Below are 25,683 nucleotides of genomic sequence, written 5' to 3' on the forward strand. Positions count from 1 at the left end.
GGGGCGGTGCGCCCAGCTGCGTGCCCTCTTCAGCGGCCATCTCCCCCACCCCTGGGCCCCAAGGGCGTGCAGGCAAGGAGGAGAGGCAATCAGGGTGAGGTGTGGTAGGGCCCCTCGTGGTGGTTAGGGGTACAGATCACTCTAGGTCCTCACTGGGGCGCGCGACAGCACCCCACTCCCGGCCCCATCGCCTCCTGAACAGGACCCCAGACCCCAGGCCCCTGCTCTCCCGGCCTCCCCCCACATCTGTCCCACGAGCGGCGGGGTGAACTTGGGGGGTGCTCGGCCCACTCCCTTCTGGTTCTTTCTTGACTTGGGTCACTGAGCACCACGAGCCCCTGCAGACTCCGCGAGAGACCAGGACGAGGAGCCCAGCTCCCCTGGGTTGCCTCATTTTTATTATTTTGTTTCTGATAGCAAGAGGCTGTTGCAACTGGTGGCTCCTGGTGACTGTGTTTCCCACTCTAAAGACAAAACGAACCTGCCCGCCCATTCAAGCTATGAGCCTGGCGCTGGGCGGGGGCTGGGGGGCGGCGCCAGACATTTCACATTCTTGTTCCAGAATATTCTTCAGACCGAAGCTGGAAATATTCAAATGAGTGATAAAAACGCTAGCTTTGAGGGTAATAGTGTTAGGGTAGTGTGAAATGTACAGATAAATAGGTGTTTTTCAGAAGGAAATGAAAACCAGTCATTGGAACAACATTTACAGGAGAGAATTTTAAAAAGGCACAGAAAGTCCTCCGTGTTTTTCTGAATTAAATGTGACTCCAAACTTCCGCAGTCATCGCCCACTTTGTTTCTCAAAGGTCTGTTTCCTTGTAAGCATTTTTCTGTTTGTGAACTCGCACCTCCCCGCCCCCAGGTACACACAGGTGCCAAAGACTGTTCTAGAATCATCAGAAAACAGTCCGGCTGCCACCTTTCGTGTCAAACAGCGTGTGACTGACCTGAGGCGTGTCCGGACCCTGGGCTGTGCGAACCCTAAAAAGAGGGCGTGGGGTCCAGGCCAGCCTTTGTGCTTAGGGCAGGGAGGCGCTGAACACGAGGCGCACCGGCCCGCGCTGTCCCGGATGACCACCTCCGACGGCCGGCCCTGCCCCTCGTCTCCGAGTTTCGCAGGCTCCGCTAAAATGCTCCCTCGGCAAAGCTCTGACTGCGCTGACACTCGCGGGGCAGGTCACCGCCAGCCCACGCTCCTCAGGTTTGTCCAATTGTATTTACCAGAGGCAAAAATCCAAGACTGGAGTTCGAGTGTAACAGGCAAACCGCAGACAACAGCAGAGCCCCGAGAGGCCCGAGAGGCGCCAGGCCCCTGCTTTCCCTGGGTCGGAGCGGCTGCGCCAGCACCTTCCAGGAGAGCAGGAGCCTGGCCCGGCTGCTGCTATGCCGAGGAGGCACAGCTCGCCCTGCGGTGGTCACGCAATTCAGGAGCGCAAGACCCAGCCGGTACAGCGCGGTGCTCCCGAGATGGCCTCGGAAGTGGCTGCCCGTGGGCCGGGAAGTTCCTTCAGTGTTAATGACACGCGGCAGATTTAACCGCAGAGGCGGGGCGTGCGGTTTGGGTATGAGCAGTCTATGGCCTTATCCATGAATAGTCAAACCGGAGAAGAGTTTCCCCAAACCCAGCGTCGCGGGACATGAAGGACGCCGGCAAGGCCCGAATGTGGCAGCAGAAGCTACGAGGGCAGGCAGGAGCTGACAGCCGGGCACTCACGGCAAGAGCATCCGTGGGGGGCTGGGCGGCAGAGACCCCGAGCCAGTTCCCGCGGAGTCCCCGCTCCCAGGCTCTGACGTTGGGGTCCCAGCGACCTGTCCCGTCCAGCCATTCCTGACGCCACATTTAAAGACGGGCTGGCCAGGCCGGGCGTCAGCACTAGCAACACTGTCCCTCCCACTCGGGCCTCCTGCCACACGCCATGACGGGCAGGCGACGGGGGGAGAAGCCCCTTGGCTGCCGACAAACTCCAGCAGCGGCCCTGGGCAGCGTGGGCCACGGGCCTGCGGTGGGCCGGCGGGGAGGCCGCAGGCTGACCCACTCCCACTCGGGCAGGAGGTGCCTCCCCGCTCCCCTCCTCACTGGTTTGGACTCAGGTGTTAGAAAAGTAGGGATTTCGGTTAAACACTTCTGTTTCAAAAGGCCAAACGTGATTTTTATAACTAAAGCCGCATTTAGGACCGACAAGCTCAGGATGGCAGAATACAGCCTCCCTGGCTTCCAGAGAAGGCTCAAGAAGGAAAATGGCAGCAACAACACAAAATAACCCCCTCCGCGTGGTGACCGGCCCGCCTGGGCCTCCGGGTCCCCGAGGATGCTACAGTCAGCCCACTGATACGGTGGGAGCGAGCGTGGGCCCCTGCACGTCCCGGCCACGGAGCCCCGGGAGATGAGGCGGGCGGCCCTTCTCCGGGCCCGGCACACACTCCCAGAGCCGGGCCCAGACCACCGTGGGACAGCTTCACCCCAGGAATGCAGGTCACGGCGTCTGCGGGCTGTTCCAGAGACGCCGGCCTCCCCTTTCTGTATCACCAGGTACGGCGGCGGCTAGGTCCGTGTTCCACCTGCGCACGTCAATCTTGTGGCGGATCATTTAGGCAACTGAGACTGATTATTTTTCTTAATACTTATAAAAGCAAATACTTTGCTAGAAGCTGATGCCAGCGACACCAGCTTTACTCCCTGTTGATTTACGTGACAAAGGAAATACCGAGGCCGTTTTAATATGATCTTTACTGGGAAATATATAAACTCCCGTGACTTAAATGAAATATCAAGTGGAATCACTGTAGCATCTATTAAGAACTACCATGCTTGACCGTTATTTTCCGGCACATAAATAAAAATGCGAGTATTAAGTGTCCCTGGGGACTCCTGTTTGCAGCTCAACTGGATTTCTTTTAACTTCTGCTGCTACTCCACACAGATTTCCATTCCTGGCCTAAGGACATGCCCGCTTCCTACCAATTCGTCCTTGGCCTGTTACCTCGAAACTAAACACAGGAAGAAATACAAATATAGCTTTGATTTGTGCCTTACCATCATAAGATTAAGATGCAAAACATCACACTGTCTTCTGAGGTTTGCTCTGTCAAGTTTCCGAAGTGCCCCGCTGCCCAGATTATGGGGTGACCCCCCCCCCCTGCACTCGCCTTCCCACTTATTCTAGAAATCACACGCAAAGTTCCCTGTGAGAGGGTTATTTTATGGGCTGAGTTCCCCACGGCTGCTTAAAACACAGAAAGCTAAAAAGGACACAGAAATTCAAAATCAAACACGAATGCAAAATGCCAGGGAACAGAGCCCGGCCTGACTCAGCCCCAGCGCCGACCATGGAGGGGAGGTGAGGGCCGTGGCTAGCTGCCTTCTGGTGTCAGGCAGTTGCAGGAAGGAGGTCCCCAGCGTTGGCTGGTTTCCGGGGGCGGCTGCCCCCCGAGGAACCAGGCGGCCCGCCCCCGCCGCGCGTGTCCTTACCATGTCCCCGGGCTTCACAGACACGGTCACCACCACGCCGGGCATCGGCGAGCGCAGAATGCTGGTCGTGTCCTCGGCCACCTTCTCCAGCATGAATTTGTTCAGTTCCGCGGCCAGTTTGGTTAAGATGCGCACTTTGTACTTGAGGAGGAAAAAAAACAAAACACAGATGAGTTTAAAGGCTGAACTTTCCTCAAAAGGAAAACTCAATCTAAGTCATCCCTTAGCCTCCAGATGGAAATTATGACACTACGAAATCAAACGGTCATAAAAACAAAATACACTCGTTTCAGCATCGGGGGTGAGCCACGTGATTTAGAACCTCTCTTGAAAGAAGAACTGCTCCAGTCGTTAATGAGAGACAACGGTAACCATCCTGTATGGTTAAGGAAACACCGCAAGACGTTATCAAATAAACAGAGTTTTCAGCGCTCACAAATCGACCCGGATGGAAGCAAATGCCAAGGGCCCAGGCCGCGGGGCGCGGTGCCGCCGGCCGCCAGCAGGTGGCAGCAGACCGCTGTCTCAGCGCCGGGCCCAGAGGGGCTGCTGGCTGTCTCGGTGAGTCAACACAAAGGGCTTCAGTGTGCCTTTTGGGGAAACCTAGTGTTTAGAATTCAGAGTTTTCCCAGTGACAGAAAATGCTACATTCACGATCGGAAAAGTTACCCTTCCAGGCACAGCATGGCGGCGGCTTTCCACCACAAGGAGATGGTGAGGGGGGCAGAGATGCCCTGGGCAGGTGACGCCAGGACTTTAAAAGCCCAGAGGGAAAGCCAAGTATCGAAGCACCTTTTGTAAGTGGCTCCACACAAGGGCGCACTATGGCAGCTGGGCCCCGGGACATTTGTCCCAGGGCGGGCGGACTGCTCCCTGGAAGGGCCTTCACCTCTGGGGACACGGGCTGGCCCCAGTGGGCTGTCCCCACCTGTCCCCACAGAAACAAAGGGAAGTGGTCCAGGGAGTGTCCCCGGGTGGGGGAAGTGCCCATGGCGCCCCTGGGGAATGGCCTTCGCCCTGGTGTAAGGAAGCCGCCTGTGGGCATCACCACGGTGCTGGGGGTAGGAGTGGGGGGCTCCTGCCAGGGCCTCTTTGCCGGGGGGAGGGCGACGAAGAGCCTGGTGGCCTGGGTGCCCAGCAGATCTGCGACCTGTGGCAGGCTGAATAACGTTTTTGCATCTTTACTCCTGAGTGTGTGTTTGCAATCAAGACATACAAGCGTCTGCCACTGTCTGAACAATACGATCCTCAAGCGAAACTGCAGTGCCAATAAAAGCTTTTTGCTCCTATTAACATTCATCTGAGTCACAAGTGGCCGCGAGCAGGCATTGCGCCGTCATCACAGGCAGAGGGGCGCAAGGTTCATCCGGGAGGAATCGCGCCTTCACGGCCTGCCTTACGCCGGCGGGCGGAATCCTGCCACATGGCACAGTTTCGCTCTCTGTGAGCTGCCCGCCTTGGAAAAGGGGTGCCAGCGTGACTAGGCGCCCGAGTGGCCACAGAAAAGTGGCTTCGGCCGGCCTCCCCGCAGGGGCCTCTCGCCCGTGACCAGGGTGGGAGACAGACTCGCTGCTTCCCCAGGTGCTTTGCAGGATTCGACTTCCAGATGCAAACGCGGCATCGGGGAGAGGATCTTCATACAAACAGAGGGTGATAGAATTGATCACATTTCCCCACAGCGGATAGACCCTCAAAAGCCAATTTTTTTTTTTTTTTGCTGTATCAAAAACAAGCCTTAATAGGAATAAAGGGCGAGCTGCAGCCAGCTCCGTTTCTCCCCAGAAACTACAAGGTCTTGCCTAAAACTGGATCCTTTTATTATTTTTGTAATTTTCCTATCTTTTGGATTCCTTTCTCCGTAGGATTCCTGCTTTGCTTGGAAAGAGATGTAAAAGAGGCACAAAACCCGATGCCTTTAGAGGCGGTCTTTGTTAGTGATGAGATGTTCCTTTTCCTTTTGTATTTGTTTATTGTTCTTAAATCTGTTTGGGGGATAAGTGACTTATTGTAATCGCAAGTAAAAAATAACAACGGGGAAATGCCTCCAGAGAGGCCTCCTTGCAAATACTTGGCTTAGAAATGACCTTTCTGAATATAAAGAGGAGGCAAAGAGAAGGTTCTCTTTTTAAGATTACCTTTGATGTTGGCCTGACCCTTCCCCGTGCCCACACAAACACGCCTTCTTAAAACAAGCTCTGGGCTGCCTGCGCGGGCCCGGGGGTGCCTGCCAGCCGGGCCCGGGCCGGGCCAGCCGACCCTCCCTCCGAGGGAACTGCCTGGGGAGGACGGGAACGGCTGTGGGATGCTCGGGGGAAGAAGGCGCTGAAGCACCCACACGCGGGCTTTCCAGGCTTCCATCACAGCCGCTGCTGACTGGCTTCTCCAAAGGTTTGGGGGACATGGCAGAGAAGCCGACCGGCGGAGAGACCCCAGGAAACCCGTAGGGGGAACAGAGCTTGGCTGGGTGCGAGACATGTAATTCAGTATTCCTAGTTCTGCAAAACTGCCCGCCAGAGTATTGATTTTAAGTTACTGCTCGTTTTCTTTCCAAGCAGCTAAACCAGAATGGTGATGTTCTGGGGCCGACAGGAGCCCTATCCCAGAAGCCAGAATGGTCTCCCCCTCCCAGGCCTTCTGTTTGCATGATGAGAAGCCTGAGCTGGGCAACGTTGGGTGCATGGGAGATGGACATCACTCGGTAGCTTTAAGGCGGGGCTTCCCCAAACCACAGAAAAATTAGCGAGGCCTTGACAAACACCCACCTGCGCGACTCAAAGCAGAGCGCAGGTGCTCCTGGGCCGGGCTCCTGGCGCCTGCGCAATGATGGGGGTGTTATCTCACCGGGGCAGAAATGCACCCTCAGCTCGAAGCAAATTAAAACTGCCGGTGTCTGCGGCGTCAGACCATAGCTAACAAGAAAAGTTGTCCCCACAAGTTCAAAACAAAGAAAAAGGAGTCCCAGCAGAGACGGAAGGACCAGGAGGACACGGCGAGGTGGACATGAGAAGGGCAGGGGGTGGTCTCCAGCACCCGCACCGCCAGGGCCGGGAGGCCGGGCCTGGGGCTGGCGCTGGCCGAAGGACCTGGCTGGCAACGCAGCCGGGCTCCTCCTGCCAGGCTCGGGCCCCCGGGCTGGGCTCCCACCACGCGAGGGCCGCAGGAGACCCCTCTCTGGCCGCTGTGCTCGCGCAGGACACGGCCTCTCGGCTCCCGGCGCCACGGCCGCCTTCGTTTCCGGGGTGCTCCAGGAGAGCCCCGAAACTCCTCTCTCTGGCACGTGCTTCAGAACAACAGAAAGGACCGGCCGTGTGAAGGACGCATCTCTTAAAAACACGGGCCTGTCCAAGCACTAGGGGTAAAAACTAAATACAGAACCACGGTCAGCCTTGTTTTCTTTCCCCAAATTCTGTATAGTTCCCCAAATTCTTTATAGGGTAGGCGGTTACCACTTGGGGCCGACCTCGCAGGGGTTCAGAGCCACACAGCGCGCACTCCAGCCCGGGTCAGCACCCGGCTCAATGAAACCAACCAAAATCGGCCCGAAGAGCCCCTGCCAGGGCGTCCTCCCCTTGGGGTGCCACCCGGGGCCGAGAAGGGCCCCCCCGAGGCCGCAGAGCCGCCCGGCCAGGCCACAGCGGCGGATGCCGGTTAGCCTGACGCCGTGACAGCTCCATCGGCCCAGGCTGGGGTAGCTGTCAGTCAGGATGCATCATTTAATCCAGCGGCACTCGGAGGGCTTTCTCCCACAGCCCACACGACAGCCCTCTACAGCTCTATTTATATCGGCGCCGGCCGTGTTTACAGTGCTGGCGTAATTAGAAAAGATGCAACAGGCAGCAACATCACGGAGATTTCCATTTCGCCGCACTGCCCTGCAAAGTGTGATCCAGCTTCAGAGTCAGGCTAAATGACAAAAGGCTATTTTCTTCCATCTCCGGCTCCGACTGCACTTCATTCGCAGCTATCTATAATTAGATTAATGGTGTAGTGTGTTACAAAGCATCCCACTTCACATCAGATAGCATATGAATTAGGACAAACACTTATTTCAATTCCAGGCAGGGAAAGCTGGGCTGGGGTGTTTAGCAAACCCTTTATGGTGGAATGAGATGTTAATTGTGTACCATTACCTCTAAACTGCTTGCTTGTAGTATAAATCACTGTGCTAATTGATGCAGAGACAGAAATGTAGCCACAGGCAAGAAAGCCAAGGCATGAGAGCTGAAGATGGCGGAGAAAGGGTTATCGCGGAACCGTGTGCCGAGGAGGTGCCTTGCCAGCCTCCCTTTCTGCCCAGGAGGGGGGTTTCTTAAAACTGCCCCCCAGACTCTCGTGCTAAGAAAGATAATTTGATTTTTTTTTCACATTCCTTTTTAAAAGACAGATTTCTCTTCAAAGTTCCTGGCTACCAGGAATCCAAATAGCAGAGGTGTGATTTTAATCCAAACATGGGTGCAGAGCCGGGCGGCAGAACCCTCGCCGCGCGGGGGCTAATAAGTAACACTTGGAGACTACCTGAAGCAGATGTTTCTGCCCAGCCAAGGGCGAAAATAAATTCGTTTAAGTTGTTCTTACACCCAAACAGGACAAGCCACGGTTGGTCCAGTGGCCGCCCACTGAAACAGGTCTGAGGCCGCCACCAACGTGCCCAACCTAGTTCCCATCTCACCTGGGAAGCCCAGAGCCAGGAGCGTGTTTCCCTGCCGCCAGGCGGGCGAAGAGTAAAAGCAAGGAGCGCTCTGAGTTCCCTCTGCCTCTCTTTGCAGCCTGCTATTCCTTTTAAAAGTGTCTGCTTCAAGCCTTCCCCCGCTCTAGCTAGGATAAATGTCTGGAAGCACAGACCTGGGAGCCCAGGGCGACTCATAAAAGTCAGACTATTACTGCGTCCCTGGCAGGCCTGCTCCCGGCTTCCCAGACCGAGGGCCCTCCCCGGGCCGTGCTCGCGGCTTTTTTCCTAGCAGAGGAACAGCGAGGTGGGAATGACTGCTGCGCACTTCCCAGCAATTCAGCTGCTTAGTAATTAGCGCTGTAGTGGCAAAACTGTACACAAAGAACAAACCGAGCGGGCCGGTTAATAGCTCAGTCCTCAGCGTCGGAGTAACAGTTGGTATGTCCATCCGCTGCCGATGCCCGTTTGAGAAATCCCGGGCTTCGAAGCGGGGCCCGGAAATATGAACGCCACAGTAACTTGCCAGACGACGGTAAGACATCGTCCCCAGAGACTGGACTGTCTGGCTCAAGTCGTCACCAATGAACCTGGGGGGCGGAAGCGGGGGTCCTTTCCCGGGAACCAGAAAGTCCACCCTTCGCCCTCCAGAATGACTTGAGGGGCTGAGTGCTGACCTGAGCACACCTGTGTGGCCACTGCAAGTCAGCACGAGGCTCGCTGATACTTCCAAGGAGAAAGGCCATCGACAGCCCTTGAAATGTAACAAACGGCAGAAAAGTGAAGTGTGCGCCCTGGCCTGACGCCGCCGCCCTGGCCTGACGCCGCCCTGGCCTGACGCCGCCCTGGCCTGACGCCGCCCTGGCCTGACGCTGCGCTTCCAAACCCGCAGCCGGGCGTCCGTGGAAGTGCACTGAGTTTTGAAAAAGGAGGCGGGAGTGAGGAGCGAGGCTGCGCCCGCTCCCCCCGCCCGTCGCCCCGGCCCACGTCAGTCCGGCCGGCAGCCGCACGCAACAGGCCCACGGCTCGCTGTCAGCGAGTCTGGAGTTAGCAGGAGAAAATACAGGGTTGCGGAGACTGCGCCGGCTTCTCGACTCCGCTGGCTCTGATTGCTGGGAGCCGTCAACACAATCCACTCAGCCAGCTTAGCTGTTTGCTGACACATCGCTGATCGTTTTCACTTCTTACACGTATGAACCAGGGCAGAGTCCAGGTTGGTTTTCTGTTTTTTTTTTTTTTTTTTTTTTTTTTTTTTTTAACCCGCAAAGCTGGCTCTTGACCCTCAGTCTTTCCTGTCCCGTCAGGGTGTCTGGGGTGAAGGGCCAGGAGCTGGCTCGGGGCGCTTGTGCAGGGAGAATCAACAAGGTGGCAGGGACAGGCCAACCCCATGGTGCCCCTTCTTGCAACTCTCCTTCTCCGGGCTTGCTGAAAAGGGGGGTCTCCTCGGAGGGGAGGGGGCCTGAGGCGGCACCCCACGCGTGGAGGGAGCGAGCCCTGCGTCAGTTGCCTCCGGAGAGGGCAGCGTGCAGCTGGCACTCACACAACATCTGACTCAGAAACACGAGGTCCTTGCCATGCTAATATCCTCCATCGGCATCGTTTTTTTAAGCAATAGTGCCCAATGTTAAATTTAAAATCAGGGGGCCCTCCCTGGTGGCGCAGCGGGTTAAAGCGCAGCACTAAGAGGCTTAAGCCACTGCAGCATGAGCTCGATCCCCGCCTGCCCCGGAGGTGACCACAGGGCGCGGCAGACCTCTCCTGACCGCCCGCTGCTCCCCTCAGCAGTGGACTTCCTCGATCTGCCTGTTCTGCTCCCCACTCTGTCTCTGGTGACTCCTCTCACCCTCCGCATCTCTGGCCTGTACCCCAGTTCTGTATGAATCAATAAATCTTTAAAAAAAAAATTTAAATCACGCGCGAAGCCCCGCCCTTCACAAGGGCGCGTTTCCCTCAGCGGTGCCACTGGGAACCCCCCTTGTCACCTACTCACTGAGGCCCCCGAATGGTGGCAAAGACACAGAGCCGCCGTGCAGGGCGCCAGCCCTTCTCGGGGCCTCTGGGCACGCACCGTGCTGGAGCGGCGGGCGCTGACGGGGCGGCGGCCTGAGCGCCGCGTGTGCAGGTGTGCCGAGGCGGGGGCCGGCCTCTGCTCAGCCCGGGTGCCCACAAGCTGTCTAACAAGCAGGTACATATGGCACAGAGGTAATTTGCTGGAATAAGTGGCACCTTCCCCTGCACCCGGGCAGGCCCTTGACAAAGCACCTCCAGCCCTCCCAGAGCAGCGGCTCTGCCGGTGTCAGGAGTCTCCGTGACGCGCTACACTCTCATGAATCATTTCTTTCTTTTTCATACCAGAAAAAAATATTACAGACCTTTGAAAGCCTTGTACTCAATTATGTCACAACGCCAACATCTGTTAACAGTACAGGCTGTTTCTATTCTGTATCCTGAATTGTTTTATGTAATTACGAGTTTATAAGGTATTTGGTAAACCAGTAAGAAGGCACCTTTGTAAAGCACTATGTAATTTGGGGTACAATGAAGTGTTCTCTTGAAAATCTATAATTAGGGCAGCATCAGCTTACAGAAAAGTACAGGAAATGTTATAAAAACACAATTACATAAATAAGCACATAGGTAGGCAAGTGTGCCATTTTGCGACACCCCCCACCCTCCTTCTCTCCTCCTCTCCTACTTGAATTGTTCTTTGCTTATCTCAAGGGGACGGAATGCTGTCTGTTGGGCGGAGAACGAGTGAACCTCGTGGGAGGCTGCCGGCCTTCCCGGGAGCCTTCCGACGGGCTGGAACACGGAGCTCCGGGACGGCAGCCAGGCCCCGCAGCAATGCTTCTGGCTTTCTATGGGTTTTTACATGATAAGACACTTGTGCTAGTTACTGTGAGTTTACCGAAGAAGCTCGGGAGTGACTATGCCCAAATGTTGGCTGGCATTGGTCAGAAATTCAGAAACTATGGTGTACAGGGTGAGGCTCGCGAGACTGGCCCTGGGGTGCTGCGCAGAGAGCTGGAGGCCCAGGCCGAGGCAGAAAGCAATTCCAGGGGGGGCATGTTCCTTTGGGGGAAGAATGTTCTGGAGCGGAACAACTAGCTCTCTGCCCTCCCCATCCAGTCTAACATCAGGTCATAAATCTCCCTTTGAAAATGAGCCCACGACTCGCTCACCAGGGAGAGTTCTACTTCAGTGACGATTTTTACCTGCAGTAACTCTTGTCTTGACTGAGAATAACCTCACTAACCCCCCCCCCCCAATTTAGCATACACTTCAGAGACACCTCCCTACAACTTATCCTTCCCCAGAAGCCCCAGGCGCCTTTGCCTAATTTTCTCTCCATATTTTACTGCCCTTTGTTAAGGTGGTATATGACCCCAAATTTTAACTGCTCCCTTACGTCACAAATCTTTGTGACCTCCCATGTGTAACAAGAGACAGCATCTTGTTAGTCTGCCTCTGGTCACTTTAATTTGCAAGACCCCGGGCGCTGAGTCTCAGAGGCCGGCAGGAAAGATGTTCCTCTCTGGCACAAGGTCACACCACTAGGCCAACGTCCAGGATTGATCTCAGCTCACAGGCTGCTTAGCAATTTTACGGTTTAGAACTTCAGATCCCTTACTAACCAAACAGCTCTGACTGCCCAAGAAGAGGCAATGGTGGATTTTTTTTTTTAACTGCATAGTCTAAGAGATCTGGATTAGGGACTTCCAATTGTATAGTGTTAGCTCCGTGGCTCCACCTTTGGCAGCAAATTGATTTTTTCAAACACCACCTCTGACTCCAAGATCAAAGAAAGGAAGCTGGTTCAATGTTAAGGTCAGAGAACTTCTAGACTAGGAAGTGCAGGACTCTACAGTCATCTTTTCCTTAGCCACGTATGGAGGAACAGAGGGAAAGCAGCTGTTAAGGTCACTCATCCAAATACCATTTATTTTGTTGATCTGGCTAATGTTGAAAACCCAAAATTAAGGGAGCAAATAAAACAACAAATACTGTTGTCTGGTCAGAGAGACAGGCCACTCATCATGGACACCGCATAAACATAAAACCGCTGTGTGAGCGTGTGTGCAGCGTGGGGTCGGCCTCGTGGTTTTGACCCCACAGGTAGGGGACCCTCCAAGGTTCGGACGGCGAGACTGAGATTTAGCTTTTAGGACGTCTTGCGATTTCTCACTCTAAGCCACAGGGCAGCCTGGAAAAGCTACTTAACCTTTCTACACCTGAGTCACTATTCATAAATCATGAATCCCAACAGGGCCTACTTCCAAAGGTTTTAGTGAGGATTAAGTAAATTCTCCTGTAAACAATGTTCAGAACACAGTGAGTGTTGTTTTAGTATTAACCGGCCATTATTACTGCTGTTCTGTTGCCATCATTATTATCAACGCATGTCTTCAGGCAGAGGGGAAATTACGTAAAAGGAGCAAAAACTCTCTGGTTCTCTATTCGGCGCACAGTGGGCTGTTGAATGTGGGCTGTTCCCCACCTCAGCACCGGCGGCGTGTCCTGAGGTAGCTGTGTTCTGACATGCGCTACCTGGAGATCCCCTCAGCTGCCAAGGTGAGTGTCCTCACTTCAGATGCCAAGCCCAAGCCCTAATTGTGCTTCTGACTGACCAGCTGTAAATCAGAACTTCCCACCACTGCCTCCTGGGGCTCAGGACTTCGTCAGAATGGCTCAGGAAAATAAGTTTGCTCACTAGATCGCTGCTTCGCTAGAAAAGGATACAGCTTGGACTGGCCGGATGGGGGAGACGAAAGAGAGCAGGGGGTGGGAATGGGGAGCAAAGCACACATGCCCCTTCTGGGCTCACCCTCTGCTCACCCTCCATGTCACCCCTCCAGAAGTTAAGCAGTCCTTTCAGGGGTCTTCCAGAAACTTCACTACATCGCCCAGTTCCCCTTCCTGTAATTACGGCCCTTTAATCGCCTGCCAAATTCCCTGGCTACTAGCACCCCAATCTCTAGGGGCCTCCCAAACGTCATCTCAGTAACATAAACTCAGGTGTCGCTAAGAGGGACTTACTAAGACTACCAATGGCTCCTTTCACTTTTCTCACCAACACCGCTTAGGAAATCCACGTGCAAGAGCTCGGTGCCAGGACAGAGTTCAAATCTGTCTTCTCATAATCACAGTATCTCACTAAGGCCAAGCTCAGACACCTGCCTCCTTGGACATATCCCTGCGAGAGATCCAGGCAGGTCTAGAATCCATCAGAACACACACGCTAAGTCTCTCAAGCACACACCTCCATATAGCTTACATCCCTCTTCACATCCATTCTCCTCACTGGCAGTTTCTCCTGACAACAGTTGCAATGCCGGAATCTGGTCTTTTCTCGATTCTTCTGCACGTGCTGCTGGCAGGAAACCTTGTCCTGTCCACGCTGACACCTCGCAACTCCCTCCACGGTGGTCCATGTTTCCAGTTTCTCGTGGCAGAATTCATATTTGAGCAACTCGAGATTTACGAGACAAGGACAAGTGGGGTCTGAGTTTGTTGAGTGAACCGGAAAGCACTTATAAATTTTAAGATGTATTTTATGGAGTTAACAATGGTTATAGGCATGTGGAACAAGCCCTACAATAAAGAGGTGCTGAGAACTAGCTAATAATTCCCCCTCCTCCAAGCTCACTCCCTTGAAGTCATTTTTGTTGGTATCAGTTCATTTACACAGTCCATCTTTTACTCACACAGAGCTGAAAAAAAACAAACACACATATCTAATGTTTACAAATATTTTTACATTGAGTTTTAAAAAAAAGTTGTTTTTTTTTGAATCTTTTATTTTAAAAGGAGAAGTGTGGGTCTGCTAACCCTGAGCGCCTATCCAGCCTCCATTTGTTGCTACAGTTCTGTCTTCCTAAAGCCAGGCCACCACTGCCGGGTCACAGGAGCCCAACCCTACAAGGTCCTTGCACATCAGTTAAGAGCATCACGCTGGCTCGCCCTGGAAGGGTCTGCATCAGGTCAGACCGGGGACGCCGGGGGGGCTGAGGACGGAGGCATAAACGTACTCCCGACTCACACATCGCGAAGTATGACCAGCAACCCTGGTGGGCCGCTGCCTGATGTATAACGAAGGACCCCAGGAGCTGATGAGTGGACGCCTTCTGGATAGGACTGAAATCCTGACTGGGAGTCAGGGCTTGACCTTCAGACCAAGCTATCAGCAGATGAGGAGTCCAGTTCCACCCTTCCCCTGCTGCTTCTACTCCCCGTCTCCGTCTCTGCTTCCTCGGGTGACCAACGCTGTGTGACTGGGTCACCACGAGAAAGGCCAGGAGCTTGCTCTTCAGCAGCACCCTGCACTATGTCGCCTGCTCTGTCTCTGTATCAGTGTGGTGTTGCCTGACCAACGGGGAGTCCGTGATCATCTGCCATTCAGCGTCCTTCTGACCACTGTCCGCTCTTAGACACGGGGATGTCTCAGGCAGCAAGCACTCGAGGTAGCTTTTGTCTTTGCACGGTTAACGGAGTATCTGCGACAGCGGACAACCCACACGCATGCCTGGCGGGAAGCGGAACTGCTGTCCTGAGAGGTCTTTGGCAAATGCCCGATTTCGTGGCTGGAGGGGGTGGCTTTTGGAAAAGACGGCTCCCGCTCTCACTCACTGTACCACGAAGACTACTGGCTCACTATTTTGAGGAGGAGGCAGAACTTAATGTGCGGACATTTGTCTGCAGGGCCTCCCCCAGTCAGCTCCCTGGCCGCCTTCCTCTCCCCACCCCCAGCCCCTGGTCCTGGCTCTTTACGCCGGTGCCTGAAGCCACGTGGCAAATCACTGGGTCGTGTGGGTTCTCTCTCTGCACATTATTATTAGTATTAAATTTCTTGTGGGCTTTTCCCTCTTACCAATCTGCCTGATGCTTGATTATTTGCCCACTTAGAAGACTCCAGCAGGGGATCTTAACGTGCCAGCCCCTCCTCACCGTGCCCACTGCCCACGCCACTGCCCGGCCCGTCCGTCCCTCTAGCCCGGGCTAGCTCCCTGCTCCCGGTCACTAGGAGGCCCTCTCCGTTTCTCTGGCCCTTCCCAGCGCCGAACTGGCCTATCAGGTCCAACTGCTGGCCTCCCTCCCCTTTTCTGTGTTCTCTTTTCTCCCTTAATTACCCCCACGTTGTGATTCCTGATCTGTGTAGAAGAGAAAACCCCGCCGGGCTGTGCGGGCTGCGGCAGGGTCCCGGGAGCCCGCCCTCCGCTCCCCCGGGCACTGACCCCCGAGGCCTAAGTTTCCCTGAGCTTCGAAAAGGGGCAGCAGTCTGTGCCTTCCAGAGCCCAGAGGGTCAGAAACGCCGTGAGCAGTCGTCCGGAGCGTCTGTCACGGGAGACAGGGCCGCTCCCGAGCGGCGACTTGGCAAGGGCGAGTGTGTCACCGCGCGGAAGCACCATTCCTGCTCCTACAGTCGCGTAGGGCTGTGCCAAAGCTCACAGTAAGACTGGGAAACGTGCGTGCAGGGAAGGCCGCCGCTCGGACTGGGACCAAACGTGGGCAAGTGTGAGCTGGGTCCTGCTTCGCCACGGCTCCGCCGGGCCCAGGGGCTCCTTAGAGCGGCTGCGCTGGACACCAGGCCCAGGGCAGCTTGTAAGTGACGGAAACTCAGTTCTCGGGGCGGAAGGGGCAGGACGCAGTTTGCTATCTGGTCAGAATGTGTCTCCGGGCTCGTAGGGGCCACTTTGCTGTGCTCTCGGCGGCAGAAGGGCGGGGGCTCCCCGGGTCTCTATGACAAGGCCACTCACCCCACTCACGGCCCCCCCTAAAGGCTGCATCTCCAACTGCCACACTGCCCGGGTTAGGCTTCACTGTTATGCGTCGGGGACACAGCCCTTAGCCCACTGTGAGGGCTGCGAGCGTGTCCGCTGAGCCCCCCCACCCCGGGGCCGAGCTGAAGCCCGGCCCAGAGCGCTGCTGCGCCCCCGCCCCGGCCAGGCGTCTCCGGACATCTGAAAACGTCCTTCCTCGTGCGGGATAACGGCAGCTAACCCGAGCGAGCTGCGCAGCTGGCACTCCACAGTGCTGGGCTCCGAGCGACAGGGTGCCACCCACCGCACTTCGGCCTCTCTCCCTTAACTGGTAAGTGGGGAGAATATTGCTGTCTTGCAGGCTTTTCTGCATTGTAGTAAGACACGAATTTGGACACCCGTTTCCAGATCGGAGTCAGGTAGCAGGTGTAGGCTGTCTGGCAGGACTCGCAGCCCACAAAGTGCCCCGAGAGTGGTGGCCAGTCCCGTCACTCTTGTTATGCACGGAACTGTGTTGCCCCCCAATTTGCAGGTTGGACCCCTACGCCACAATATGACCGTGTTAAGAGACAGGGCCCTTTAAGCAGGTAATTAAGGTTCAATGCGCTCCCGAGGGGACAGACGAGGCTGGTCAACTGCAAGCCAAGGGCAGAGGCCTCAGGAGGAACCAGACCGGCTGGCACCTCGATCCGGGACTTCCAGGCTTCAGAACCGAAGAAGCAGTCTCCGCTGAGCCCGCCTGTCTTTGGTGCTTTATGCTGACAAGTGACGCGTCAGCTGCTCCGGCCACAGCGGCCGCGCAGTCTGGCCCACGTGATGATTCCGAGTTGGGTGTCTGTAGTCACCTCCCATTAGTCTTCCTTTGACCCCAAGGTTGCTGTTCCCCAGTTAGATTACAGACATTACTAGAAGGGTGAGAGTGGGAAAGAGAGATGTTAACAGAGGCTGAAGGCCTCTCTGGTTCTGTCAGTAACTTCCTGAGGAGGAAAAGTACTACCGAGGGAGATTTCAGCCGGGCTGAACCCAGCCATAAGGCCTGATATCTGGGCACCCAGGGGCATATTATTTTGCTCTCTTGGTTTATTAAAAGCTGTGGGAAAGTTAAAAGTCCTGGAAAAGTTGGCAGGTAACTTGCAATGGAATGCATGTTATTACACAAACCCACTAAGGCCAAATCCCTTGAAAAGAAAACTTTAATATCAAAAAAAATTACAAATCTATGCTCGGGAGGCTTCTAGTCTCTGCAAGTGATAACAAACGTCAGCGCAACATCACTGCTGCCCTGGTCTGGCCTCTGCAAGCGGAAGTCACACCCCGAGCCAGCCTGACTTTGTCTGGCTTGCAACTTTCCTACCGCCTCAGCAGAGGCAGGCGGCTGGCATGCCCTCCCTTGGAAACGGTCTTCTCCATCTGAAGAAGACCCGGGAGAATGTGTGGGAACTGGCACTGCCCAGCTCCTCTGCGGGGCAGCGGGCGCCGCTGTCACCAGCCTTCTTCAGTCAGGGTCGGAGACAGTGTGCCCCGAATGGGTTGGTTCAGATACTGTCCACCTTGACTTTCAACACATGCATCTGCTCTTCCTTCCTCCCGATATGAAATATTCCTTCTCAACTCCAGCTGACCCTAACGTGGGGGCCAGGAAACCCTGGGGCCTCCAGAGAAGTCTCAGGCAACTCAGTGAGTCAGAAACAGTCTATCATTTCCTCTTCTGTGTTGTTTTGAAAATTGCCACCTGTGACAGAAAAATCCCTCTTTTCATGTCAGATCTACTTGAGATTTGTTTATATCAGGAAGTGGGACAAGGTTCACATGGGCTTTGGTCTTATTTTGGTCACTGGACACGACGGGCCCAACGTGCTTCTTGGCGGCATTCTCTGCCCTGGAAGTGCGGCTGTGGCCACGTGGGCCTGTCTGGGGGCCGACAAGCCCACCCTGGCGGGAAGGCGGCGACAAGTACGCCTCGTCTCACAGACGTCTGCCGTGAGGCGACCCTCAGGTTAGCCCGCACCCTGCCGGGTAAGAGAGGCCCACGCATGCCGGGAAACACGAGCAGATGCCACAGAACCCAGACGTAGTGGGGCCTAGGCCAGGAGACAACGTGGGGACAGTTTCTCTACCCAACACTGAGTCAGCAACATCAGCATGACAGCAACTCCACGGCTGCAGAATATCCCATGGAATGGGGGAGACCCCACACCGCCCGGCGCCCCTACGGAGGAACAGGACCTCCCGGGACAACAGCGCCTGGCTGGACCAGTGTGGGAACATGGGTGCTGGGAAAGGATACATCTTACTTTTCAAGCTCTCTTTGGGGTCCGTCAAGACAGCTGCTATCTTAGCACTGCTAAAGCAGGTCTGAGTAGGCACAAGCCCCGAGGGTTCCATGCTCCAGCTCTACCCCTGTGAGTTCTGCCTGCGATGGGTGGAAAAGTCTCCACCTGCCATCCAACTCACTGCTTTCCATAATGGCATGAACTGGCAGCAGTGGCTTTGTCTACAGCGCTAGGGCAGTCTTGTCTGCTGTCAGTGCCAAATTCTCAGGAGCAGTGCCTTTTTAGAAGGTTGTCACAAGAGATAAGAACAGAATACAGTACTTTGCTCTACTATAAAGTACACTGACCACAACAGAGCTGAGTCTTTAAACAAGCTCCATTCCAGAAAATAACATGCCAGATAGGTCAGTGGGGAGGGGTTTATTTTTAAGCATACTAATGAATACAGCTGGAAGTGGAATAGTACTCAGCCATAAAAGGAATAAAGTACTAATACATTCTACAGTAGATAAATCTCAAAAATATAATGCTAAGTGAATAAGCCCCCCACACACACACACACGCAGAAAGTCACATGTTCTATGATTCCGTTTGTATGGAAATAGGGAACCTGGACACAGAAAATAGATGAGTGGTTGCCAGAGGCTCAGGAGAGAGGGAATGGTAATGACGGCTTAGTGGGTAAGGAGATTCTTTTGCAGTAATGACAATGGATTGAAACTAAACAGAGGCGACAACTTTATGAATGTTACTAAATAGTATACTTTAAAATACTTAATTTTGACTTGATTTTTTAAAAGAATTCATTTGGCCACATGAATGTTGCAAAGCTTTGTTTTTAACTCCTTCATCAAGAGTAAGGGTACTGCTAATTGATTTGTGAGGTCCCCTAATCCCTACTTTTTTGTGCATTTCTTTTCTAAAAAGCAAAACTGATGTCCACGAAGCAGGGGGTCATAGTGCCTGGTCCAGAGAAGACACTCAGTATTGTCTGTCTATCGTCCTTTTGGCCAGCTATACATGTCCCCACCTGAGCAAGGAGAGGCACCGAGCACACAACTATGGAAAATTCCAGGGCTTGAGATCGTGATTCCATGAGCCTCAACCCTGACAAATTCCCTCAAGGTGAAATTTACAGAGTCTTGCAAACCTCATTCAATTATTTGGAGAAATTATTTTGCCTAAACATCACTGAAATTGAGACAGTGATTACAATCCTTTTCTTGCTGACGATATCACTAATGGTCACCTTTCAAAGGTGAACGAAGGAAGAAGACTTGTCCTAAACAAAGGAAATGACTTGTCTCCTGAATTTAACCTGGGGACTCTTGGAGAACCTCAGTAGTTTCCTGCTAAGTCATGTGGGAACCAGAAACATCAGTGACAGCCATGGTCACGCTGTGCGCTACCTGGAAGGCGGCCCTTCCCAGGTCGCTGATAGAATCACTCAATTTAACCCAAGGAATTGGACAGCAGAGCAACAAAAGGTATCCTCTTTACCATGTGGTCACAAAGGAGAAGCAAGAACATGACTAATAATGCTAAAGCGACCCACCTCGTTTACAAGTATTTTTCTCACATGTTACAAACTAAAAAGCCCATCTCTGCCTTACGTCACCTACACCTTCAGCATGGCCAGGCAGCGTGGGGCGCTGGGAGAGCCCAGCCGTGCTCCTGGCCAGCAGCCACAGCATCTCTCCGGCGCTGGTCGTTTCAGAGCTGGCCTTTTCTATGACTGAAGTCAACTGTGCTAGCTGTTGGGCCAAGGATACGGCCATGACTTTGTGTCTGCCGTCAGGAAGTCTGCCCTGACATTTGGGGAGCATGTGCGCATCAAGCTTAGCCATGGGCCGGACGTGATGGCAGAGGCGAGCGCGGGCAGTGAGAACTGCAAGAGTCACCAGGGAGCTTTCTATAAGCATCTCTGTGTGGGGCAAGGCTCAGCCAGATATCTCATTCCAGGACGGCACATTCAACTGATCTCAAGGGACGCTCTGAAGTGAGCCCTTCAACACCAGGCAGCCCGATGAAGGGTGAGCCCCGCATTCTGAGACAATCATGCATCCTGGGTCTGTTCTGTCAGGGCTCAAGAACGCAAGATTCTTACACTATCTAGGCTCAATCTAGAAACATCACGGTTGGGTTTCCCAATGGCAGCCGGTGGGCCAGGAGAGGTCTGCTGCGCCATGTGGTCACCTCCGGGGCGGGGATCGAACACACACTGAAGCAGCTGTGGCCAGCTTGCGATGCTGTGCTTTACCCCGCTGCACCACCAGGGAGCGCCCAATATTTTATTTTTTTGAAGATTTATTTATTTATGCATCCAAAGACTGGGGTACAGGCAAGAGGTGTGGCAGGGGGTGGTGAGCGGGTTCACCAGAGACAGAGTGGGCAGCAGAACAGCCAAAAAGACTGAAACACACAGCTGAGGAGGCCAGAGGGGAGACAGGAGAGGTCTGCTGCACCCTGTGGGGCAGCTCCTGGGCCGGGGCTCGAACTCGTGCTGCAGTGGCTGGGGCAGCTTCATAATGCTGCGCTTTAACCCCTTGTGCCACGAGGGAGGGCCCGCGGCACACACACCCTGTATTAGCTAGTTAACTGCATGCTCTGGTTGCAGAGGACAGCCAAGAAAGGGTAGAACTGCATATGTAACTGCCTGCCTCTTCATCCAGAGCAAGGATGGGCACACTTCCCCAACATAAGGGGCCAGGTGCAGTGTGCAAGCGGCCGCTGAGGCTCGTGAGTGCGTGTGGCCGTGCTCTAGAGCACCGTACCCCAGCGGTTTGCGAGGGAACACCACTTGAGGGCAGGTTAACTACAGAATGGCGGATACGGAGATGTCCCAAGGCCAAAACAGGCTTGGGGTAAACTGGGAAACAGCTTTCTTGACTACAGACTTTGCAACAACTGTAACATTCTAATGTGCATGTGAATCTCCAGGAACAGTCCTGGCAATATTCCCCGAAATCCCCCAAACAGTTACTGGTTCCTAAATGTCTTTTTTTTTAAATCTATAGACTCTTCAGTAAGCCAGTATTTGTAAAAAAATATTGAGTGTCTTATTAAGTAAGTACACACTTGAAACGCGGGTGGCGCACCTCTCTGCTGAGCTGATACGTCGCGTGTTACCTAAACCTGACTTGGAGCTCAGTCACAGGGCAGCTGAGTTGCCAAGCTGAGCCTCTTTCTCACCGCTACTGTACTTCCTGAAAGAATGCAGGGGGGGGGGGGGGGGGGGGAGTCTCTCCTAAGGCATCAGAGTCCAGCTATAGTTCTGTTTCTGTCCTTTCTGCTACCCTGCTGCCTTCTAATTCTACTGTAAAAGCCCCCAAGGCAGCAACTCCTATGCTAATTTACTAAATGAGCTCTGGGAAGGAAATACTAACAGTCTCTACCTGAGGAGCAGACTGGGAGAGGCCCTAAAGTGCCTCACACACACTGAGCGCTCGGTCCACGGCCGCTCGTGATCAAAGCCACGGCTAGAAGCCGCCTGGACCCCGAGAGCCCAGCCGGTGTGCCCCTGAGGCCTGAGCACGGCCTCTGCCAAAGGCCTCTGCACGGGTGCCCTGGTAAGTTGGGGGAACCTGAATTCGGGTGGAGCAGAGGGGAGTTCTCGCCCTGAGACTCCCGGGGCGTCACTCACGCTGTCGTCCAGGGGTCACCTTCTCTGCAAGGCCCTGAGCACCTGAACCCCAGACCTCGCCACACCAGCATGAACGACTGTAACGGCGGAGTGTTCAGGTCCGACCCGGGCCTGACACCACGCCACAGCCTGAATCCGCCCGAGCACCCTCCTGCCCACAGGGCCTCGCGGGCTCCCACAGACCTGGGGCGCTGCAGGGAGTTGGTTCTGGTGAGTACGGAGAGGCAAGGTGGGAGGGAAGGAGCTGGCTCTCCCCATGGTGCAGTAAAGGACACACTGGCTACTCCGTGAGCGCAGGCCAACCCGGACACCGCGGGGCATCACCGGGGCAGTGCGGGCCGGGCAGCGTCCCCTCCGGACAGCAGCGATCGGTCAATGTCGGTTCGGTAAAACCTCCGTGACGGGGAGAAGATGCATGGAGGAGCCACCTGCGTTTACGTAAAGTGACAGTCTCTGAGAACTGCCAATGACACGGAGGCCTTGCCACGGGCCTGCCAGCCCCAGCCCTCCACCTCCGATGGGTGCTTGGCCTGTCTTTGAAAACTGATGTCATCATGGAGGCAGAGAGTGGGCAGTGGGGTGGGGAGGGCAGCGAGAGGGTGAGCACGAGCTGTGTGCGTTTCCTAGAGCAGACCTCGGTCTTATCGCACCAAACAGCAGCAAGAAGAAACCAGCGGGAGGAAACTATACGGAGCACGAGTGGACGGTGGTGGGCTCCGCAGGGCGGTGGGGGCGGGCGGGCTCTACAGGTCCAGGGGTCGCCGGGTGGTGGCTTCGGGTGGGAGAACAACACCGGCTCCTTCCTGAGTGCCACGGCTTCCTCCGAGCGCCACCAGCTCTGCTCTCTGGCAGAATCTGGAAGGAGCCGACCCCGCGCACTCTGCGTGTGAGCCAGACAGAGCCACAGGAAGAGGCGGCCGCGATCTCGAGCCCGGGCCTCTATCTCGGCGACAGCGAGCACGAAGCGCAGGAGCGAGCGGGAGCGTCACAGTGGCGGCGCTCGTGGGTGCCTCTGCCCGCCTCAGTGAGCACTGCGCTGTTTTGGAGGCCACCATCCCAGGGCACTGCTCACAGCCTCGAAGCGCCTTCCTTAGGGTGGGTCAAGTGTCAAGGGTCTCGGGAGAGTCGCCAGTTCCTGCAGGCCACGGCATGTCTGCCTTACCCCGGGGCCAGGGCCCGCCCAGCTCGGGCAGCAGGAGCATCGACACGAATGACCACCTGAGGCCACAGAGGGCCGGATGTGCGCTACTTATAGTCACACGCACCGGCGGACAAGAATAGCAGGAAAGCTGCCTATTTTGTGGCAGTGAGGGCCTTTGAAGTAAGCTATTTATTAAACATTATATTATGGGTCTGGAGACCAGAATCTTTGAAGGCAGGTTATCCTCCTCTGCAGAGCGGCCGGCGGCTCACAGATTGCTTCCTCTTCCTCTTCGGTTTTGTTTTTCCTTTTGTGAAACTGAAACCCAGTTGTTTGCCTGCATCTCCGAGCCCAGCTGGCATGAGGCACTGTTTCTGACAACCGTGTCGTGGGCAGAGAATGCCTGGAAACACACACCGGCCCATCCACTTCTGCCTCCCCGGACGTAAGAAGACGTGCTCGTCGGGAAAGCCCATCTGTACATAGGGGTCAGCGAGTCTCTGAAGTAGAGAACGAGGGCACAAGAGACGCTGACCTAAAAGGACTGAAGTGGCAAGAACTCCAACAATAGGACTTCATTTTGCGCTGAAAAGCAAACGCTACTCTCCCATTTCCGTTTCATCGTCCATGCTCTGCTGCTTCCGCTGCACTGCTCCACTTCTCAATTTGTAAAAAAGATTCATTGGTTTATGCAGGCCGGAGGTGCAGGGGTGAAAGGATTCACCGAGACAGAGTGGGGAGCAGAACAGGCCGACTGACAAAGTTCACTGCTGAGGGGAGTGGAGGGGAGACAGGAGTGGTCTGCCGTGCCACGTGGGTCACTGCCCGGTCGGGGATCGAACTCGGGGATCGAACTCGTAATGAAGCGGCTGCGGCCAGCCTGCAGTGCTCAGACTAAATTTGTGCCACCCGGGAGGCCCCTCCACTTCTCAGTTTAAACAGTCCCTGGACAGACAAACCACAACAGCTGCACCCTGAAGAAATGTTCAGAAGAAGAGCAAAAGGGTGGTGGAGATCTTCGCAAGCTCCTCATTAAATTACGTGTCTGCCTGGAGAAGGGGAAATGAGGGCTGAAATCACTCCAGCGGGCCGACATGGCAGTGCAGGGGTCACACAGAGCCCGGGGCCCACCACGTCAGGTGTCTCTCCCCAGAACGGGCTGGAGGACAAAGGACGTGCCATCGCCGAACGGACGCCGGGTCTGTCTCAGCGTGGCTGGGGCGGCGGGAAGCTCTTTAAAATCTAGAAATACATCAAAGGCCTAATGCAGATTAAGCTCGGCTCCTCTTTCTCTGAAAGGCCACTTTTGTTCCTAATATAAAGACTTAGATGGCATTTCTTCAGATCATAAAGCAAGTTGTACTTCTAATGATGGATTAAAAATTATAAAAGTAAAAGATGGCTGTTCTTCTCGTTCTTCCTCTTCTTCTTTTTTTAAGTGATGAATGCAGGAAAAGACCAGTCTAGACCGAATTTGCTTCTGATTTGCTTTCAGAGATGTTGAGTAAGCCATGTAGGATGTGAGTCCAAAGTCAAATCTGGGTGCTTCCCCCACCTTTGGCTTTTTTGCTCATTCCTTATTAGAAACATTAGATGACGAGCATACAGTCGCAGCCAAGGAACAACGCTCACACACAGCTGAGCCAGGGGGTCTGGAAGTCGTGGGGACTCTCAGGACGGGAAGGGAAAATAAACCTGTTGCACACCGGCCTTTGGAAACGAAGAGCTTGCTAACGTTTGCAGAGGAACTATTAAAAACGGGTTAACGCCTCCACTACCGGGCTTCCTCAGCAGCCCACCGCCCTGGAGGCTTCCCCAGGTCTGCGCCGGGCCTCAGCCCCATGCCAGCCCGGAGAGGGCTCCCCTCCCTCAAGACGGCACCCCACTTGGCAAGCCTCGGCCTGCATCCACCACTCTCTCCCTTTCTCCACTGGCTCCTTCTCCTCAGCGACCGAAGATTTCTCTCGGCTGCACTCTCCTCACTGCGGCCTGCTGGCAGGGGGGCCCGGGGCTCGTCCTGGGCGGCGGGCGCCTGGGCACGGCACTGAGCGCTGAGCAGTCCCCGTGGGGGGTCTGGCGAGGCAAGTGGCCAAGGTGGAGAAGGTTCCCCAACACCAAGCCCGACAAGGTACCGCAGGGAAGCGGAAGCGGTGAAGTCACGGTCGCGTTCGGGGCAGGAGGCTGGCCCAGGGCGAGGGAAGCGCTTGCCGATGGAGTCACGGGGGAAGCGGCATCCGCCGGGGGTCTGCCATGGGCACCCGGCCAGCGCCCACGTCAAGGCCGGAGAGGTAAAAGGCAGCAGGGGCCGCGGGGCTCGCGGCTGCCGCTCTGCCCTCCTTACCTGGCAGAGGTGTTCTGCCGGGGCAAGACCTCCGTGCGGGGCCGCTGAAGGCCCCTGCCAGCAGGGTGGAGGCCGCGTCAGCACGGACTGCCCAGAGGACGCCCAAAACGAAGCCACCTGGCAGGCGCTCGCCAACCTGCCTCCGCCCGCCGCGCATGCCTGCCATTCCGGGCGACTGTGCTCTGTGCTGGGCGGGCTTCGGTTTCGGTCCTGATCGTGCTCCACCCGTGAACGGACATGGCCTGTGTATACAAGGTTTTGCCTAAAGCACGGAACTCCGAGGGGGGAGGGAGCGGGGGAGAGGGGCGCCCGAGCTCCCCTCCCTTCCCCGCGTGACACTGCAAGTGGGGTGCCAGCGTGTCTCCCCTCTGGACCCTCCTAGGGCTCCAC

General features: G+C 55.2%; 1 protein-coding gene across 1 annotated transcript in view; it reads right to left on the bottom strand.

Annotated features, from left to right (window-relative positions):
- The window catches only part of PCCA (propionyl CoA carboxylase, alpha polypeptide), a 270,962-nt gene that overhangs the window by 9,117 nt on the left and 236,162 nt on the right, over positions 1 to 25,683 (bottom strand). The window contains exon 23 of the mRNA XM_012723156.1: positions 3,473 to 3,613. Coding sequence (XP_012578610.1) covers positions 3,473 to 3,613 — 141 coding nt within the window. The remainder of the gene's footprint in view (positions 1 to 3,472; positions 3,614 to 25,683) is intronic.

The sequence above is a fragment of the Condylura cristata genome, unplaced genomic scaffold (genome assembly GCF_000260355.1).
Source record: "Condylura cristata isolate star-nosed mole 26May11 unplaced genomic scaffold, ConCri1.0 scaffold00010, whole genome shotgun sequence".
In the NCBI taxonomy this organism is placed as follows: domain Eukaryota; kingdom Metazoa; phylum Chordata; class Mammalia; order Eulipotyphla; family Talpidae; genus Condylura; species Condylura cristata.